General features: G+C 42.0%; 3 protein-coding genes across 9 annotated transcripts in view; 1 reads left to right on the top strand and 2 right to left on the bottom strand.

Annotated features, from left to right (window-relative positions):
* LOC120557182 (calmodulin-binding transcription activator 1-like) overlaps positions 1–204 on the bottom strand; it is a 52,168-nt gene extending 51,964 nt beyond the window's left edge. For all 7 annotated transcript variants that reach the window (XM_039797279.1, XM_039797281.1, XM_039797276.1 and 4 more), the window contains exon 1: positions 82–204. In XM_039797279.1, the coding sequence (XP_039653213.1) occupies positions 82–106 (25 nt within the window). In that variant the 5' untranslated portion in view covers positions 107–204. The remainder of the gene's footprint in view (positions 1–81) is intronic.
* A 3,536-nt stretch (positions 205–3,740) lies between these two features.
* LOC120557181 (dnaJ homolog subfamily C member 11-like) lies at positions 3,741–11,886 on the top strand. Its single transcript, XM_039797273.1, has 16 exons — positions 3,741–3,884; positions 4,771–4,900; positions 5,104–5,177; positions 5,287–5,388; positions 5,616–5,744; positions 5,860–5,982; positions 6,115–6,188; positions 6,298–6,487; positions 6,588–6,673; positions 7,313–7,429; positions 7,532–7,687; positions 8,073–8,142; positions 8,321–8,378; positions 9,038–9,180; positions 9,276–9,405; positions 9,506–11,886. The coding sequence occupies exons 1-16, from the start codon at positions 3,756–3,758 to the stop codon at positions 9,529–9,531; spliced, it is 1,737 nt and encodes a 578-aa protein (XP_039653207.1). The 5' UTR covers positions 3,741–3,755; the 3' UTR covers positions 9,532–11,886.
* Positions 11,887–11,981: 95 nt separating this feature from the next.
* On the bottom strand, positions 11,982–19,520 carry phf13 (PHD finger protein 13). The gene is made up of 5 exons (XM_039798725.1): positions 19,094–19,520; positions 18,100–18,198; positions 14,984–15,154; positions 14,456–14,876; positions 11,982–14,362 (listed from the first exon to the last, which is right to left on the bottom strand). Exons 1-5 carry the CDS (start codon positions 19,136–19,138, stop codon positions 14,130–14,132), a joined length of 969 nt encoding a protein of 322 aa, XP_039654659.1. The 5' UTR covers positions 19,139–19,520; the 3' UTR covers positions 11,982–14,129.

Genomic DNA, 19,520 nt, shown 5'->3' with positions numbered 1-19,520 from the left:
CTCCGTCCCTTCATCGCCTCGTCTGAACCCCGAATAGCAGGACTCTGCCACCTCAAATAAAACCAGTTATTTCTCTCTTACCTTCCGGCTTGTTTTCGGCAGCCATTTCCCCTCCGCCGCGCGCCTCATCCCTCCTCCTCCTCCTCTTCCTCCTCCTCCTCCTCCTCGACTCGACCTAGTGGTGGTGGAGGTGGTGGTGGGGGAGAGGGAGGGAGGGGGACCACGCGCGTGCACAGAGAGGACAGCTCAAGGAGGGGGGCGGTGCTGAGAAGAAGGGGTGGGGGGGGGGGGGGACGAGCCTGTCGTGTTCAGCGAGACTATTGGTCCAAACGGTGAGGATTGACAGCGGGGATCCGTGATGGTGACTCGCGGAACTCTCCATCCCTCCGTTTGTTCCCATTGGCCCCGCCCCCTGACGTTCACGCGCACTCTTCCTCGCTCTCTCTCCCCCCCTCTCACGTCACTAAACGACGTCTGTATTCGAGGACACCTTGACAGCCTCCCACAGCATCATCATCATGCTCATCATCGTCTTCTCTATCTCTCTCTCTCTCTCTCTCTCTCTCTCTCTCTCTCTCTCTCTCTCTCTTTCTCTCTCTCTCTCTCTCTCTCTCTCTCTCTCTCACACACACACACACACACACACACACACACACACACACACACACACACACACACACACACACACACACACACACACACGTATACATTACACCCACACAAAGGCGCGCGGTCATTTGTCCACATGCAAATTCAGTGGACTGTTGACAAAATGCTTTGTAAGGTCGTGTCTCTCCATAAATTATGAACCTCCCTTGAATCTAAATGACAAGAACTGCATGAGAGAGACTTGGATGTGCGGTTTGAACATTTTCGATGGGTTGGCGGGTGCTGTCATTAGCTGTGGTGCTGAAGCTCGCGGTGCTGAAAGGACAGCTCCACACGCGCCTACACAGGCTGTGCGCACTCCCTGCCTGCTGTCTTTGAGCCGTGTTATTGAATTGAAGTGATGATAGGTCAGGTGAAAACTTACGGGATTAAATGAAACACATGCCCCCGTCTCCCCTTGTTGCGTATTTTGGCTCTACCAGAAAAAAATCGTTGTTTCCTTGCTGTAATACGGGAAGTTAAGTTTTTTAACGAGCCTTTCATGATAGTGTTACTGAGAGGCTATTTTTAATTCTACCGTTTCATACTAGGTTATCCCTTCTAAATCGTGGTGGTTAACCGGGACCATTGTGTTCTTGTTCTATCCCACACTGTCACTCTGTGCCTCTGGGTAGAATATCGCCTTTGCACCATAGATTTGTGTTTGACAGAAACAATCCTCTCCGGAGACACGCTTCACGGAAATCTAGCTTATGAACGGTTCCTCTTCAGCGAAGTGCTTTGCGTAGCCTCGAAGTGCGGAGGAACACAAGGCTCTCTGAATCGACATAATTCGAGCAGGATGAATGCCAATGAGGAACATGTACAGGTTGTAAGATATGTAGCCAAAATAATCGATTTCATTTATTTAAACCTTCAAAGCCATTGGTCCGATGGAAGTATGCTGCTACATGCTCAAACGTGCAAGACAATTGTACTTTCATACAAACAACAACGTCGTAGCTTACATTGCACATGATTAGGTTTGGCAGATACAAATAAATTTCCAACAGAAACTAGAGTAGTCTATAACATATGAACAGAAATATAGCACTAAACCCTATAGGCTAGTGGTTTAACGGTGGTGAAAAGAAGCCTACGTTTTTCTTACAACCCTAGGCTACTTCCAAAAATCCAAACTATAATTTTCAGTAGAATTTTGAAGCATCTGTACTTTAATGATTAAGAATGCATGTCTAATCATAAAACTCGTCTACAGCAAATATTCTGTGCTGTATGTAATTCTAGCTCTGAAGTTGATGTAGAACCGAGTCTTATTCCAACACATTACTGTAGCCTACATTTCATCCAGAAAAAAATAAATAGGATGAGCTTCTAAAATTAGTATAGTATTCCTATAGATCACATGTGTCAATCTCAAGGCTGGGGGGACAAATCCGGCCCCTTGCAAATTTTGATCCAGCCCGCATATCAATTTAGGTTCACAACTAATATTGGCCGCCTAGCTGTGCACAACACCAAAAGTCAGTCACACTGTAATTATATGACACTTAAAGAAGATTTTGGCAGATTGGGCGACTTTGAGCCTCAAAAATTCCCCCACAACCAGAGAGTTTACATATTCAGGCTGTGAAACAGGTTGCTAGGAGTCAGCTGTGTGGTAGCCTGCTTTTAAAAATGTAAGCTTTCTTTTTCATGTTTTGCTGAATTCTATAAGAAACATTTTTGCTGACTTTTTTAGGGTTTTATGTCGACCAAACTGTATGTTATAAAGCTATATGAGACATGCAATAAAACACTTTGACTTTCTCGGTTAAATAAAAGCATGTCAGTAAACTCTACATGTCTGGCCCTTATTGTGATTCTCATTTTCCAGTGTGGCCCTTGCCCTGCTATAGATTAAGCTATGCCTAACAGTATCTGTAGCCTATTTAAAATTAACTCCACCATGATTGGCAACAACATAAAAAAGCTGCTTACATGTTGATGGATCAGTAATAATAATCTAATCTAATATAATGTATAAAGTGGTAAAAGAAGATGTCAGATCATTTACTAATAGGCTACTGAAATACAAAAACAGTTTTAAAGAGAAATAGAATAATGTATTCAAAGTAGAAGTCCTGCATTCAAAATGTTGAAGTACAGGCCTAGTAGGCTATGATAAGCAGAATGTATCGCTCCTGTCAGTATGATCATTTATTGTGTTTCTGATCATTACTGAACATAGGAGCAGTATTTTAAAGCTGTATAGCTGTATAGCATATTGTTTGGGAGTTTAACCCATATTTCTAATAGTTCTAAAAACTAATATTTTTTTATTGTAAAATCTTTATCTTGCCAAATGTTTTCAATGAGAAATAAAGGAATGTAACACTAGTTTACTCACTGACAAATACAACACCTTCTATAACAGGGGTGTCAAACTCATTTTCACTAAGGGCCACACTGGAAAAAAGAGAATCACACCAAGGGCCAGACATGTAGAGTTTATTGACATGCTTTTGTTACTGCGTGTCACTTTTAAAAAAAAACATTTTGTTAGCTTTTTTCCTTATTTTTTGTTATTTTTGTTCTGACTTTTTTGTGCCTTTCTCAGACATTTGTCACCTTTTTTGTAAATTTGTTGCTTTTCCCCACATTTTGTACACTTTTTGTTGCATTTTTGTAGACATGAAGCCCTACAAAAGTCATCAAAATAGTTCCTTAGTCATCATAGAATTTAGCAAATCAAGCAAAAAAATTTTTTTTAACAACAACCTGTTTCACAGCCTGAATATGAAAACTCTCTCTGCTTCTGGGGGGATTTCTGAGTCTCAGAGTCAACAAATCTGCTATATTCTGCTTTGAATGTCATATAATTGCAGTTTTAAAAAACACTTTCCTGTGTTTGTGGTTTGGCGCACAACTAGGTGGGCCAAAATTTATTGTGAACCCAAATTTATATACGGGCCGGATCTAAATCTGCAAGGGGCCGGATTTGGCCCCCGGGCCTTGAGTTTGACACGTGTTCTATAAAGAAAAGCTACTTCACAATCCGCTTTCTTCTTGTATGGAGTTAGCACATCTATTTGGCGCTAAACTCAAACCCAAATACAACCAGCAGAGGGCGACAGAGCAACTTCCGCTTCCCGTACGGCTGACCAATGAGCTTCCAGAACACTGGAGGAGTGGGCGTGACCGTGCCAAACGCAAACATGGCGGCGTCCTTAGATGATGATGATTTTGAGTTTGATAACCAGGATTACTACTCTCTGCTCAACGTCAGGAAAGAGGTACGGTTCATTTCGTTTTACAATGACGCCGAATGGTGACGGACCTTTTGCCGTGAATGTCGGGTAGATTTCCATTGATTTCCAGTCGGTGCATCATCCTCCAGTTGAATGACGGTCTTCTTCATCAGCACGAACCTCCGTGGAGGTTGAGACCGGTGTTGATGCCGCAGAGGCGTGATAAACATGATATTTCAGCATCTATTTTACTTGATCGGAGGCAGTGTTTGCACTTTGAAGTGGGTGTTTGCAAAAACTTACGTCTGCATTGATAAGCACCTTCTCAAATATCAGTTCTCAATAAACTAGGGAGCCTGAGAGAGAGGCCTGGACCCACGTTTGGACGTGATAAGAACTGGAAAACGTTAGCTAACATTAAGTAGTTACTGTGGCAGACACCCTAGCTAGCCTAACAGGAAGTTGTCACACTTTTAAGTCCTCGTTTAATGCATAGACAGTATATAAGGTTTAATGTCAGTGGACTGTTTTTTTTTTTTTTTTTTACGTTGTATAAAAATAGTATGCTTTAATGCAACAGTGTTGTGTCAGCACCGGGAATGAATTATTGATTAATAAGCCTTAGCCAACTGATTGGAAATAAATCTGCAACGATTTTTCAAGCAAAAATTCAACAAATTAGCTGGTTCGAACCATGGATGGATCCATCCTCTAAAATGTGAAGATCTCCTACTTTAGTGTGTCTTACATTAAACTGAACTGTTTGGATAAAAATAAAAGCAATTTGTAGACCTTATCTTTTCTGGCATTTTACAGATGAAACGGTTAATTGAAGAATCAACAAAATATTTGGTAGATTAATCAGTTATAAAAAAAATAATTGTTGGTTGCAGCCCTATAGGAATGAGACATGTCCCCTCTCTTGTCACAGGCTACATTGGAGGAGCTAAAGGCGTCATATCGGAGGCTGTGTATGCTCTACCATCCTGACAAACATCGAGACCCAGAGCTGAAGAGCCAGGCTGAACAGCTTTTCAACCAGGTGCACCAGGCATATGAAGGTAAGGACGCTTGCAGGTATACACCAATTGGAATTTTAAACTATTTAGTTTACATTTTTATTGCCATTCTTCTTGAAAAAATACAGATGAAATTATACTGGGCATGGAAGCAGACAAAATGCCATTCAAAGCACAAAGAGAATCAAGACAACAACACAAAACCCCTACATAAACTGAACCGTAATGTCCCTCTTTCGCCTCAGTGCTGAGTGATGCTCACTCCAGAGCCATCTATGACATCTTTGGGAAGAAAGGGTTGGAGGTGGAAGGCTGGGAGGTATGTATTCTGTCTAACAAACTTTTTTTTGTGGTTTTGCTGCTACATAATACATACTTGACATTAACATATCTTTATTACCATACCTTATGGTGATGATGCTGCGTAGGTGGTGGAGAGGAAGAGAACTCCGGCAGAAATTCGAGAGGAGTACGAAAGGCTGCAGAGAGAAAGAGAAGAGAGGAGACTGCAGCAAAGAACTAACCCTAAGGTTTTCTCAGTCACAACTGCACCGCGTTCATCTGTCAACTTCACTACTTTTACTGTATTTCTTGTGTGGGCCGCTACTTTTATGCAGATATTACTGAATACATTGTGTAACACAACTCAAATTTGACTGTGGACGGTTTCCACATTCATTTCATTATGTCCCTGACCCTTTTCCTTCTTTCTTAATTAATTCTGTCAAACTCTCCCCTTCACTCCCTCATTATTCAGGGCACCATCAGCGTGGGTGTGGATGCAACAGACCTGTTTGACCGCTATGATGAGGACTTTGAAGAGATGCCTGGAGGAGGATTTCCTCATATTGAAATCAACAAGATGCACATTTCCCAGTCCATAGAGGTAAAACAAAACACACACTGACTTAGCATTTCCTTACCCAAGTGACCCTTACCTAAGCCAGGGTCACTGTATGATTCTCTGTTTTATCCGGCACAACTTTCCTGTCTTTCTTAAGGCTCCTTTGACAAACTCTGACACGGCGGTGCTGTCTGGTTCGCTCTCTACACACAATGGGAATGGAGGGGGCAACATTAACATGACTGTACGAAGAGTTACGTCAGCCAAGGGCTGGGGAGAGGTACACACACACACACACACATACACAAACTACAAAGTGCATGTGTTAAATGTTAGAGTAGGATTGTTTTAGTAATTTTGGCACAGACTTACCCGTCTACCAATACATGTTTCTGTGCATTCGGATTTGCAGGTGGAGTTGGGTGCGGGAGACATACTTGGACCTCTGATTGGGTTAAAGGTGTTTCGCAACCTCACTTCACGTTGGTGAGGCCTGATTGTTTGATCTAAGGGACTCTAATCCAAACTGTATTGACATATGAACGGCATTCTCCCTCTCTTTAATGTTCTCTCTTTTTGTCTCCTCTCTGTCCAGTTTCTTGACAGCCCAGTGTGGTTTGCAGTTCTCACCTCGAGGTCTGCGGCCAAGCTGTTCTCTGATGACAGCACGCCACCTGGACCAGAACACCATGGGCTATCTGCAATGGCGCTGGGGGCCCAACAGCGCCATGACCACCAGTCTGGTCCGAGACACAAAGAGCAGCCACTTTACTCTGGCTCTGCAGGTACACACAAATGCAAGAGACACATGAGATTTGCTATTTTTTTCACTGTATATACTATATGCATCCTGTATTACTTCTCTCCCAACCCCACCCCTTCCAGCTGGGTGTGCCTCACTCCTACCTGATGATGAGCTACCAATACAAGTTCCAGGATGAGGACCAGACCAAAGTGAAAGGCTCTGTGAAGTATGTCTGTCTGCTTATCCTGTCTCAAAGGACTTATTTTCTGTAAATGAGCTGTTTTAACGGACAGGCGGTGTGCAAAAAAATAATAAAAATCTATTGATTAGCAGATGGAATTTCCTTGTCAAAGCAGCTTAACGCCAGCCGAAAACATTGCTTTTCTGCCTGGTGTTAAATTATTCCTTGTGTGTGAAGTGTCTAGAAGGATTTAAAGTGTTTTTTAATTACATTTTCTTGTTATTGCAAGAACATTGTGAAATTATTGTGATATAAGCTTTTCATGAAAAAGTATTTCATAATTACAAGAAAGCAGTTTGTCTTTTCAAATCCCAGTAACGTCAGGACCAAAAATATGTTTTGTGATCATTAGTGAAGGAACATAAGAACTTATAGCAGTGTTTTATCTACGATTATAAGGCTTAGGTGCAGCACTCAAGCCATTTTGGGCACCTAAGTTCAAATTCATAAATACAGACATTAATATCAAAGGAAATATAACAATAGATTTTTTTCTTTTAGAAGTTGTAAAAAGAAAACCAGAGACCCTTAGCTTCACAGTTGAGCCCAAAACATTTGAATCTCTGGTTGTACCGTGCTTAACTCTAATGGTCTCTGTTAATTTTTGTGTGCCTCCCTTTCCAGGACAGGCTGGTTTGGTACTGTGGTGGAATATGGAGCAGAGAGGAAGATCAGTCGACACAGTGTCTTGTCAGCCACCGTCAGCATTGGGGTCCCTCAGGGAGTCACACTCAAGATCAAGTACTGGCCAACCCAAAATATGATCTCATTCTCTCGTGGATCCTTATCTACCTGTATCGTTATCTAATGTGTGTGCATGTTTGTCCTGGTGTTTCCGTGCAGGTTGGCGCGTGCCAGTCAGACGTACCTGTTTCCTGTCCACCTGACCGATCAGCTGCTGCCCAGTGCTGTCTTCTATGCCACTGTGGGACCCCTGCTGGTCTACATGGCCATCCACAGACTGGTCGTCATCCCGTATACACAAGCACAGAAAGAGCAGTCAGTACATTAGTACAAATTCTATCTGTCCTCATAACCTCTGACACTCAATCAGGATCTCACGTTGCCAGAATTTGACAGTGAATGGATCTGCTTACCTTTTACCAAATCTTTATTTGTTAACCTATGAACTACTCCTTAAGCTTTGCCGTTTTGTAACACATTTTTTTTGCATGTATGAGGGATAGTTTGATTATGAAACTTCATGTCCATCAGCTGAAGGGAACTACACAGTCCTGAGTTAAGCAGAAATGCAACGTTGTTGACATTGCATGATTATGGGTTTTGTTAATACTACTGGGGGTTTCTGTCACACTGTCGTCATGGAGAGCCTCCACAGTGCATCCCAGTGGGTGATTGTCGATGTCTGCTTTGTGCTTCTCAGAGATCTGGAGCTGCACAGGAAGAGCTCGGCCACAGACATCGCCAAGAAGAAGCACGAAGCAGAGTCTGCTGTGAGTACTCGCACTCGCATGCAAACACAGTTATTTGGTGTGTGTGTGTGTGTGGGGGGGGGGATCATTGATCATTGTTTTGAGGTTCAGATCACCCTGATCTCGTCCTCTCTCCTATTCTATTCTATTTTGTTGTTCTCCTCCTCCTCCTCTTCTTTCTCCCTCGGCTCCTCTGCAGGTTTTGCTGATGCAGGAGTCTGTGAAGAGAATCAAAGAAGCGGAAGAATCCAAGATGGGTGAGGAAACGCACACACAAACACACATACACACAGACGCTACACTATGGTGTGAAACTGTGAACCTTTTTTTAAAATTTGCAGCCAAAACTTGGTAAAAATCCAAATGTGTAATTCAAACACTTTTTTTCATGGTAGCTCCAGGACTGTGTTTGCGTGACTTTCCTCATCTACTGCTGTGAAGCAAGTGATGAAGATGTAGCCCATCTCCATGCTGCAGTGTTTTAACCTTGTTAGTCTGTGCACAGAACACCAAAGTGTGGTGTAAATCAAGAGTGTAAATCCAGTGTGCTAATGAAGTTCCTGTTATATTTGTGTAGAGGGTGTATGTTTTTAATTATTTGAAGGGTCACTATATGGTTCACAACACCTTGTAGATGCTCAGTCCAAGAAGTAGAGGTATAAATTGTTAGCAGTAATTATATCAAGCTAACATAGTAGCAGGACCGCTGTTGCCATGCCACAGCTTGATGTAGCTGACATAGGTTCTGTGTTTGCACAGCTGTAGATGGAATTTACACAATAACACTTATACAGTCATGTCCTGTGCATTATTCCAGTCTGTGTGTACTGCTCTCTGTTTTAAACTGAGCATCATAATTCATATACTGTATATACACACCCAAGTAAAGCACTACACACTGTATGTTTCTGTCTAGGTCTGATCATCCTGAATGCCTGGTATGGAAAGTTTGTGTCAGACACCAGCCAGAAACAGGAGAAAGCAAAGGTCATCGATGTTACTGTTCCTCTGCAGTGCCTGGTCAAGGACTCCAAACTCATCCTCACCGAGGCCTCTAAGGTTTGTGTGTGTGCATGTGTGTTTAAATGTCAGTGTGTCCATTTGTTAATCCACACATCTGTATGCATGCCTGTGAATTGCTTCTCTGTGGGCAGGCAGGGTTGCCGGGCTTCTACGACCCCTGTGTAGGAGAGGAGAAGAGTCTCAAATTACTGTACCAGTTCAGAGGTGTCATGCACCAAGTCATCTCTGCAGACACGGAGTCGCTACGAATACCCAAGCAATGTCAGTATGCAGCCACTTTACCCAGAAGACCCTTAATAATATAGCTGCACACTACTACAGTACATGCATGCATCCAACGTATATTTATTTTCTTTTTCAGCTCACAGAATTGAGTCCGAGTCCTAGGAACCCACCGCTGTTGTATACACCAGAGGACAAAATGCAAACAAAACCGACCGTGTGCAAACAGAAGAACCCAAGAATGAAGGGGACACAACAATGAGTCTGTTTCTCTCCTCTGGTCCTCTTTAACATGGTATTAGTGAATCTGTTTATCGAGTTCCTCCGCTCCTCCTCCTCCTGTGGCCCGTCTCCGAGGTTCAGCAGAATACGGGAGTCAGCATCAGAGTTTCTACAAGATGTTACCGTTTGTGTCTCTAGTCTGCTACACCTGACAGGGCTGCTCAAATATCTGCGTGCTGCAGGAGATCAGACACCGGCCCTGAACATAGTTTTATATCTGCACTACACAGAGGGGACTGATGGTCACTGCGGACGTGGTGACCATTCCCGTTAATGATGAGCTAAAAGTGCACAAACATTTATAGATGTAAAATGACAGCACCGCTTATATACTTGACGTTTGATACGTCAGGTATATAAGCTGTGCTGTAATTTGACCCCATATCCTTGTCGTCTTTGTCGTGTATGTGTATCACCCTGGTAGGTTTGAATCTAATAATGTATGTTATAACGTTACAACAGTCATTTCACTAAGTCGTGCAAATAGTTAGAGTAACACTATGCAGGATCGTGTCTCAGTGACCCTGAGGCTGGACTGAGGATCGATTGCGTAACTCATGTTATTGTTTTCTTGTTGAAATGTCCCATCCTAATTTATTATGCCTTTCAGTGACATGTCTGCTGCTCAGGTGTAAACTGGTGCTCAAAACTTGTATCTGTGAGGTTTGGGATATGGAAGTTGGAGGAGGGATTGTACAGAGAGGGAAAGTGCTAGAGATGCCCTTTGATGGTAGTCATCAAACCAAGGAGAGAAAGGCTTGAATTCTCCAAACAGATTTTTTTTTAAAGATTGCAGCTTAAAGGCAGAAGTTTTTCGATTTGATTTGCGTCAGTGTTTGATTGTTGCAGCCCAAACAGAATTCCTTACAATGATTTTTAATAAGTGAAGTTTATAGTTTGTACTTCACTGGTGTACATCCAGCCCTAAGCCCCTGATAACAGTTGCTACGGGTATGGATTTGTAATAAACTAGCAAAAATGGAGATGTGAATAACGGTTTTCTGGTTGTGATGCGACCAGTAGAGGGCGTAGGTCAACACTTTTACCTCACAAAGGTTGTGTTGCTGCTAAAACTGTCACTGTGACAGACAAAAAAATGTGTGACTGGAGCTGAATTGAGCCACACTGCAACCATTCTGATTATGGCACATACTTTACTTAATTCAGTTTGTATGCCAGTCCCTGTGCCATATATTTTAATTTTATGTCCTCTGTCCCTCTTTTTTTTATTTCAATATAGGATTAATCTGCTAATGTTATGTCAATTCTTATAGTATATGATGTTAAAACCATGCGTGTCACTTGGCTGTCATTGAGGAGATAATCCACACAATAACTAATATGTCTGTAGCTATTTTCTTATCAGAGTGGTGAGGTTGACATGGGGAAATCTAATGTGCTGTGATGCACTCTGTTCAAATACAGACGTGTTGTTGCACAGTAGTCCCAAAGTTTTTAATATTAAATGCACATTTAATTAAATTCACATTACAACTACAAACTCCTATTTGCAGATTGACACTAACTACAAAGGGAAATGCTAAAAGAGCGAGTTTGTGAAGTATTCTTAATTTTGGTGGCCGACCATGTCGTGGGCTATGGGGAATCCCTGAAAACCACTACAGTAGGATACAGATGGTATTTTATTGAATACAAGGGGATATTTTGCACAAAATGTATAGTATTGAAACCGTAAAGCATATTGAAAGTGGTGCTGAAGCCTCTAAAGCTGTACAGTTTCACTGAACTCCAGGGTATACATCTAAGAAGTTACGACTAGTCCGGTTGACTTTATGTAGTGCCCTTCATTGATTTATTTTGATTTTTTTTTTCTCCATTGCTGCGATTGACCTGCAAGACCTAAACGCGTGGATAAGCTCAAAACAGAACAGTAAGCGTTGCGACCGATAGGTTTTGGTATTTAGTTGGAAAGAAGTCGGTCTCTGCAGGGAGATGCAAAATGGTCTTGCGTTGGGGTCACTATTACAGCAGCTATTTTGCACCGATTCTGTTTGTGGTATTTGTATTCTCTCGTTTGTTTAAAGTGTACTGTGAAGTACTTTGGCAGGTCAGCTGGTCACCACTGCTCTAGAGGCCAGCAGAAAACTGCTCCCTGCTGTTACACTCCAGCCCATCATCACCACAACTGACCCACACTGGTATGTGAATAGACTGTATGGTTGAGGAGCCTGTGTTCTCTCTTGTCCTGTTAAGACTACAATAAATATGAAGCGATCAGAGTCTTGTTTGATTTCAAAAACATTGCAGATGTACCATCCGGTTAAAAAAAAAAAAACAAGGCATGCGATATTATGAAGGGAAAAGGCAACAAGTTAAAATGGTAACTCTTTATTTACAATAGTTTACAATAGTTTCACAGAAACAGTTTGCACCACAGTACAGAAAACGCTTTCTTAATAAGGGGATAGGATTATCCAAGATCAGAATAAACGAGCATTGTTAACATTACAGATGTTTTAAAGACGCAGATTAAAATTAGAAATTTGTGCCTGAAGAAGTCTCTTCAGGTTCTCAAGACATGAACGTCCTGAGAAACCGAAAATGATTTTAGGTCTTGAAACATCCTAAAAACACCACAGATCTGGCAATTGCTGGGTACGGACTAGTTATCCAACATCTGTAAATACCAGAAGACAAGTGCAGAGATGAGCTTAACCACTTTATACTCTAAGAAAGTTTTTTCTTCTTTGCATACCAAACATTCATTGTGTGTGTTAGTCATTCCCTAGGCAAGTCGTTGATTCTCTGCATTGTAAAATCCCATCCTTGACTAAGATAAAGGTTCTGAGTCTAAAATCTGTCACAACAGTATGGCTTTTATATAATCAGAAACAACAGCAGATGGCACATGAATACCAATGCTTAAAATCAAATTTCCAGCAAGTTTTGAGGAAAACGTTCCCTACAAAACAACCCGCTGCATATGGAAGTAAACTAATACTGCTGTGAAAACATTAGTGAGAGGTGATAAGAGACCGAGATCTGTTCTTCTGGTCTGACCTTTCAGAGACACACAAAACAAACCGACCCTGCCCATGGTGCTTTGCTGATATCCATTTTCTCAATCTTACAAAAAGGCCAAAAACCATGAAGCTTAGTTGAGCCATACCAGGACATGCTTTGCCTGCACCCTCACACAGTTTCAACCATTCAAACAAACACAAACTTGCATGCATAATTTCAAATGGACTCTTGACAGAATCTTTCTAACAACACTATTCCAGTAAAGCTAGCTTTTTGATACTTAAACAGGACGGCCTAACAGGACGGCCATATGAGTTCCCTTCTGTGAATATACTTGTCTCTGAAAACTGTCATGAGCATGGAACGGTTGAAAACAAAAGGTGAATTTAAATAACTGTTTGGCAAATAAGATATTTAATAACAATACCTCTGTTTAATCCGGTCATAAAATGCAGCAAAAACACTGACCAGAGGCAACAGAAAACACCTTTACTGAAAACTGTCATCTGAATCTCGTCTTATCTGGCTTTTTCAAACTGTGAAATAATAGTTATTTATTACGAAGAAAGAAAACTCAACAGAAAGAAAATTCTGGTGAAATAAGAACACCGTTTCAACATTTTTGAAAAGCTAATAGTATGAAAGCTTTGCGTGTGGCCAAGTAACGTCTTGATTTAGAGGAGTAGCCAAGGCTGGAAGACCGTTTGTGAAGTAGAAGGGAGAGGAACAAGCGCTTGGTTCAGTTGTACGGGCTTCAAGCCTCAATGATATTCTTTCACAATGTCTTAAATAACTAAACAGAACAAACACATGAAGCAGATGCAGTCTCTTGTCTATTGTCCTACATCTTTGTTCTACTGGATTATACCTCAGCTTAATACTATAGCACCATCTGAAGCAATTAACGCAAGGCTTAACTTGTTTTCTCATTTTTAAAAACGGTAAAAGAAATCAAATCCAGTTTAATCAGAAAACACATACCTGCCTCTATGACAGAACAGTCATGTGGATTCTTTTGAAGAAAGAAAAAAAAAAAAAAAAAGTGAGAAAAGTGCTAACCGTCTTTCCCACAAATCCCAGCATGCACCATAGTGGGTGGCAGTTGTGAGGGTATTCTCTCTATATGGCAGTTCAAAGGTTTCCAGTGTTCAGGAGACACCAAGTCACAACGGTATAGGTTTGCTGCTATGCTAATGTCATCTACAAACAGACATCCATTCAGTGATTGCCTTACGCACAGGGTCTGTAGGGAAGCAGGAACAAACCTTAGTAAATTTAAAATAGCACTCAAACTGTTTCCAAATGGGATAAGGGCTTGGGATAGGTCCATCAAAGTGTTTTATTTATTTATTTTTTTTAGAAAATGTGGGTTCATGGCTGACCATGAAGGACAGAGACCGAAGGATGCAAGACCTGAATTGGAGGAAGGGACAGTCCAGCAGGTGGAGGGGAAGCAGGAGTGGAAAGGGGGTCAGAGTTCAGGGTTCGGCCTGGAGTCAGTCAAGCAGATGCTTGCGTGGGCCTATGCGTGAGCGGTGGGAGCGACGGGCATCTGCGGTTCCGCGGGACTCTCGGCAGCTCTGGCACACATATGTCTCTGGCACGTGGCTCTTGCGGATCTTAGCACACGACAGATGGATCCAGGTGTTACACTGGTTACACTCGATCATGGCCCGGCCCGCAAAAGGCTTCATGCAGAAACACGTCACCAGGTCCCACGAGTCGTCATCTGAAAAGACAGGAGAGAGCATAAGCTGAGTTAAGCTTGGTCACTTTGTCAAACTTGTAACAGTGTAATATATGCACCAATAGAAAACTTTACCGGAGTCTACCATGATGTCCTCATCCTCGCCTGATCCATCTTCGTCTCTGAACACCACCTGTTTCCCCTGGCGGAACACTGTTCTGTTTCCTGAAAGGCCCTCCACCTTCTGTACCTTTACCATCCCTTCTTCAAGGTCTTGACCATCCCAGTTCCGACGCTCCTCCTTGGGCTCCTCCTTGCAGGGGGCTGGGTTAGGCAGGTGCTGGGGGTGGAGGGGAATGCAGAAATCATCCTCAGGCTCTTCTTTGATCGTTCGGCCACCAAAGGAGATGGGGTGCTGCAGCTCTGGGACCGTTGAGTGGGCCTGCTGAACCCGGCTTTCCTCACCAACCGAATGCTCCCTCTCCTTTCTCCTTTTCTTCTTCTTCAGCTTGTCACCTTTCCTGCGGTCATCTGGGTGCAGGTTGGTGATTGTGTACTGCAGAATAGAAAGAATAGAAAGAAAAAAAAAAAAAAAGCAGCACGCATGTCAAAAGGGATGATGGTGAACATATAAGGCCAATGATGTGACGTCATCCAACTCACATCTTTCGCGTGACTGGACAGCGTGGCTCCTGGCTGTGGACGTTTCCTGCTCCTGTCCTGTCCTGGAGGGCGCTGCGGGCAAGAGGTTGGGGGTCCCGAAGTCCAGCCATCACTGTCAGCGGTGCTGCCTGTACTGTTGGGAGGACTGGAACTACTGCGCAGTGGAGAGTCCTGCAACATGGGAGAACAAAGGGTCAGCGAGCGCAAACTCAGACCTGGGGATAAAGCTGGGGATTAAAAGTGGTTCGCAGTAATTTCACTTTAGGGTCCTTCGCACCATGACCTCGAGCCAAACACCCCCCCCCCCGAAGCTTCCCTTGGTCTAACATTGGGGGAGTTAGCGCTATCAGCCGAATGGCTTATTGCAGGCGCTAATGGATCCAAAAGGTGTATTTCATAAATTGCCCCACTAATAACGCCCAAAATGGTACCAAACTTCTACAGTAGTACAAATAGGTTCTGTATTCATAAAATGAGGCATTGGAAAGTTTGTAAGTACACCAGGAGTTTATTTAAATAACACCTGATGGCTTTGGTCTCTACTACGAGCAGCCGGCGGTGAGACGGCAGTAAGACGAGAGCTACAACACCGAAAAGAGATGCAACAAAAATATTTATTAATTTAATGAATAAATAAGGTAATGTCTCCAAACTTACCTCAATTATAACGTGTCTCCTGCTAGTTGTACTACAGCACTTACTTTCAAAAAATAAGTTAAATTAATACATATTTTTGTTGCATCTCCTTTCGGTGTTTTTTACGAGATACACCTTTGGATCCATTAGCGCCTGCACTAAGCCATTCGGCTGATAGCTCTAACTCGCCCAATGTTAGACCAAGGGAAAAAAAGCTTCTGGGGGGTTGTGTGCCTTTTTTTTGCATGTTAGCTGTAAATCAAGTACTGTAAATAATGTAATGTGAACAGTGAGTTTTAACCACACTATAAATTTCCTTTTTTAAACTAAACAAGAATGGCTTATTCAAGTGCTTTAAAGGAACACGCCGACTTATTGGGAATTTAGCTTATTCACCGTAACCCCCAGAGTAAGACAAGTCCATACATACCCTTCTCATCTCCGTGCGTGCTGTAACGCTGTCTGACGGCTCCAGCATTAGCTTAGCCCAGCACAGATCCTGCAGGTAACTGGTTCCAACTAGCCTACTGCTCCGAATTGTGACAAAAGTGACAAAATAACACCAACATGTTCCTATTTACATGTTGTGATTTGTAGAGTCACAGCGTGTACAAAAAACAACGTAACATGAGACACAGCCATCTTCTAACCGTAAACACACCGGGAACTATATTCTCAGACAGGCTTGCTGCGAGCATATCACTCCGCCCAAGTACTATATTCTTCCGCCTGAGAATATAGTTCCTGGTTTGTTTACGGTTAGAAGATGGCTGTGTCTCATGTTACTTTGTTTTTTGAACACGCTGTGACTCTACAAATCACAACATGTAAATAGGAACATGTTGGTGTTATTTTGTCACTTATTGGGAGCAGTAGGATTACTGGAACCATTCACCTGCATGTTCTGTGATGGGCTGATGCCGCTGGAGCCGTCAAACCGCTTTACAGCACGCACGGAGATGAAAAGGGTATGTATGGACTTGTCTAACTCTGGGGGTTATGGTGAATAAGCTAAATTCCCAATAAGTAGGCGTGTTCCTTTAAACAAACATTTCACAACAGCTTCAGACTATGAAAATTTGGCTGTCTTTGGTTATAAATTCCATTTCCATTGTCTAACAATGCAGCAGCATTGGCGTTATTAATCTGTTTCAAAAAAGTGACCAGTAATCAGACTGCAGGCAAAGCTAAAGTACATTTTAATGACAACTTCTATGTTGGGCTGCACCATGTATCAGATTACATTTTTCCACTTACAATTGAGATCTCTATGAGCTGTCATTCAGACGTGACAACAATTGAGCTGTATTTACAGTAGCAAGGATATCTGGCGCATAAAACAATCATCGAGTATCAACAAATGACACGACAGTCTTGCACGACATGACGAAATGCACACAGCCAGAGGGGACGGAAATGAAAACAGAAGTGCAACAGTGACAGAAAAACCTTTAAAGTAAAAAACCACAACTGAAACAAAATTAGTCAGAATCTAGAAATCTCTGCCGCTGATGATGAGTAAGAGGAAGTAAATTTGTCCAACATCAGTTCAAACACAATAATAAATAAATTTACTGAAATAAGGGGTCACACTTTGTTGCAGGTTTTAATGACTAAGCTTTCTATACAACAGACGGGCTCAGGTAAGGAGTTGACAAACGGCACTGTACTGTAGATGACGGATCACGCAGACTGATCCAGCAAACTAAACAGGAGGCCATGAAGCTATGTGTTAACACAAATAACAATCACAACCGAAATTGTGCGTACAACAATAAAGAAAAGGTTAGTTCTTTGCAGAGGTCATGCTGAAACTCAAATAAACTCTTAGAGCCAGAGAAACTACAGAGACAAAAGAAGCAGTTCCTGATAATGTCATTATCTGGCTATCTGCCTTGCTGTCTCCAAACAGTAGATGCTATTCAATGGGCAAAAGAGAACTCAACGTTCCATATCCAATTTACAGAGTCGACACAATTCAAGATCACATAAAAGATATGCGCCTTACTTGTTAAGACAGTATGCAAACAGTTTCACTACACCTTTCCAGACAATGACATCTACCAACACAGTCTAGACTGCTCAATGTCAAAACAGATTTCATTGGAAATTATTATATATACATTCAGATACTCTGTAAATGTACTGTCTTCATCAACTTACCACAAATATTTTGATTTCATTGAATGCATTGTGGGTATGGTTGCCCCCCTCTTGAGGAATTTTAGAATTTTGTTACCCACTGTAGGTGTATTTTCATTTTTAGATAGGATTTTCTACTACTACCAGGATATTTTCCTAGCTGTTTATTTGACTTTGTTTATATGTAAAATGCTGTAACTCAATACAACAGTCCTCAGAGGTAAATGAAGTATGTCATGTAAATGTAGCTGAATAAAACTATAACTTTTAATGTAAATGCAGTGCATGTAGCTAACGTTACTGTGTAGCTAGAGGCACAAACTGTCTCATTTACTCACCTCTTGGGGATATGGGATGTAACCGGCATAGGCCAAGACGAAAGTGCAAAACTTGTTAAAATCCTCTACTGTCCTCCTCCGGTATGGCGGACTGAAACCCTGAAACACAGTCCCGTCAAAAGTAACATTAGCATTAAAACTAACGTTACACATCCTTATATACTGTTTATGTACACATCCCGACATGGCGCTGACATTAGCGACAAGTGATTGGCACACTACCATGCAAACTGACAATCAGCGTCGCCTCGATGCGACGTAACGGTTTACAAAATTGAACCAAAACCAAAAAAAAAAAAAAAGACATGTTGACAAACATATGCAGAAGGTTAATTAATCGCATGGACACATTTATTTCTGGACTCATCAGTAAAACCTCCTACCAACCCCCACAAACCACCAACTATAAACGACAGCTAATATTCGCTAGGTTGGCTAGCAATAGACAGCAAATAAGTAACTAATGCTAAGAAGCTAGCTGCTGGCTAGTATCAGTGGAGTTTAACTAGCCCAAAATAAACTATGAAGTAATTAATACATTCGAGTTAAAGACTGTCGATGAGCCACAGAGAGTCATAAAAGCATCAGTGTTATCTAACTGACGATACAAGCATATTGTGTGAATACGATGCTTAGTAAGCCAACGTTAATGCTAGCATGCATCGCAATGATGAGGTTTTCTTTTCGATGAATCGTTAAGCTAGCTTTAGCGTTAACAACCTTACAAAGTACCATCTGAAGTAACGTTAATTTCTTAGCTATTCTTTAAAACAAAGTTGACAGCTTGTCTGAATGCTTAGCGTGTGTAACTTATTTAATACTGCACCAATAGCTAGCTAACATTATGACAACATTAGCGCAGTAAGCTAACGCTAACTAACCAGCAGCTGCTAACGTTACAGTGTGGTGACAACCTCGATCAAGTTGACGTTTGCTAACGTCGTTAGCCATGTCTGCAGACAACTCACTGTAAAACAGTTAACGTTACTCTTACCTCTGACTGAAATGCATTGGATGTCGATGGGTTTATGTCACCCATCTTTACCAAGTACCCGACCACCTGGCTTTGTGTAGATAACGTGACAGACTAGAGCAACTGGCTACTCGACGCGCCGTAAACACTGAGGTTAAACTTACCTAGCTTTTGCTTGCTAGACACCTAGCGCTATAGCTAGCTAGCTATCTAACGCCAACGTAAGGTAACTTAACGTTGTGCTAAAACTCGAAGCAACAGTGTTTACTCAGTATGCCATCATCACCAACGATAACGTTGGACTAGTGCGGGTGGGAACCTACTAATCGGTTCAAGTTGTAAAAGTGTCTCCCGTGAATAGTAAGCGTTACTATTGTATTTACACCGAGCTGTCCGGTAATGTCTTCTGTTGACTGATGGGGGAGCGGTTCACTGTCAGAAGCTGCCT

This window comes from Perca fluviatilis, chromosome 4 (genome assembly GCF_010015445.1).
Source record: "Perca fluviatilis chromosome 4, GENO_Pfluv_1.0, whole genome shotgun sequence".
Taxonomy (NCBI): Eukaryota; Metazoa; Chordata; class Actinopteri; order Perciformes; family Percidae; genus Perca; species Perca fluviatilis.
This window is presented reverse-complemented; position numbering and strand designations above follow the sequence as displayed.

What these genes read in the sequence shown, in the direction of transcription:
- LOC120557181 (XM_039797273.1), top strand. Translation starts at nt 3,756, where the DNA reads ATGAGCTTCCAGAACACTGGAGGAGTGGGCGTGACCGTGCCAAACGCA. An exon ending in TGGAGGTGGAAGGCTGGGAG is followed by an intron (nt 5,178 to 5,286) that starts GTATGTATTCTG and finishes GATGCTGCGTAG; the next exon opens with GTGGTGGAGAGGAAGAGAAC. An exon ending in AAAGTGAAAGGCTCTGTGAA is followed by an intron (nt 6,674 to 7,312) that starts GTATGTCTGTCT and finishes CTCCCTTTCCAG; the next exon opens with GACAGGCTGGTTTGGTACTG.
- phf13 (XM_039798725.1), bottom strand. Translation starts at nt 19,138, where the DNA reads ATGGGTGACATAAACCCATCGACATCCAATGCATTTCAGTCAGAG. An exon ending in CCAATGCATTTCAGTCAGAG is followed by an intron (nt 18,199 to 19,093) that starts GTAAGAGTAACG and finishes ACTGTGTTTCAG; the next exon opens with GGTTTCAGTCCGCCATACCG. An exon ending in GGACATCATGGTAGACTCCG is followed by an intron (nt 14,363 to 14,455) that starts GTAAAGTTTTCT and finishes CTGTCTTTTCAG; the next exon opens with ATGACGACTCGTGGGACCTG.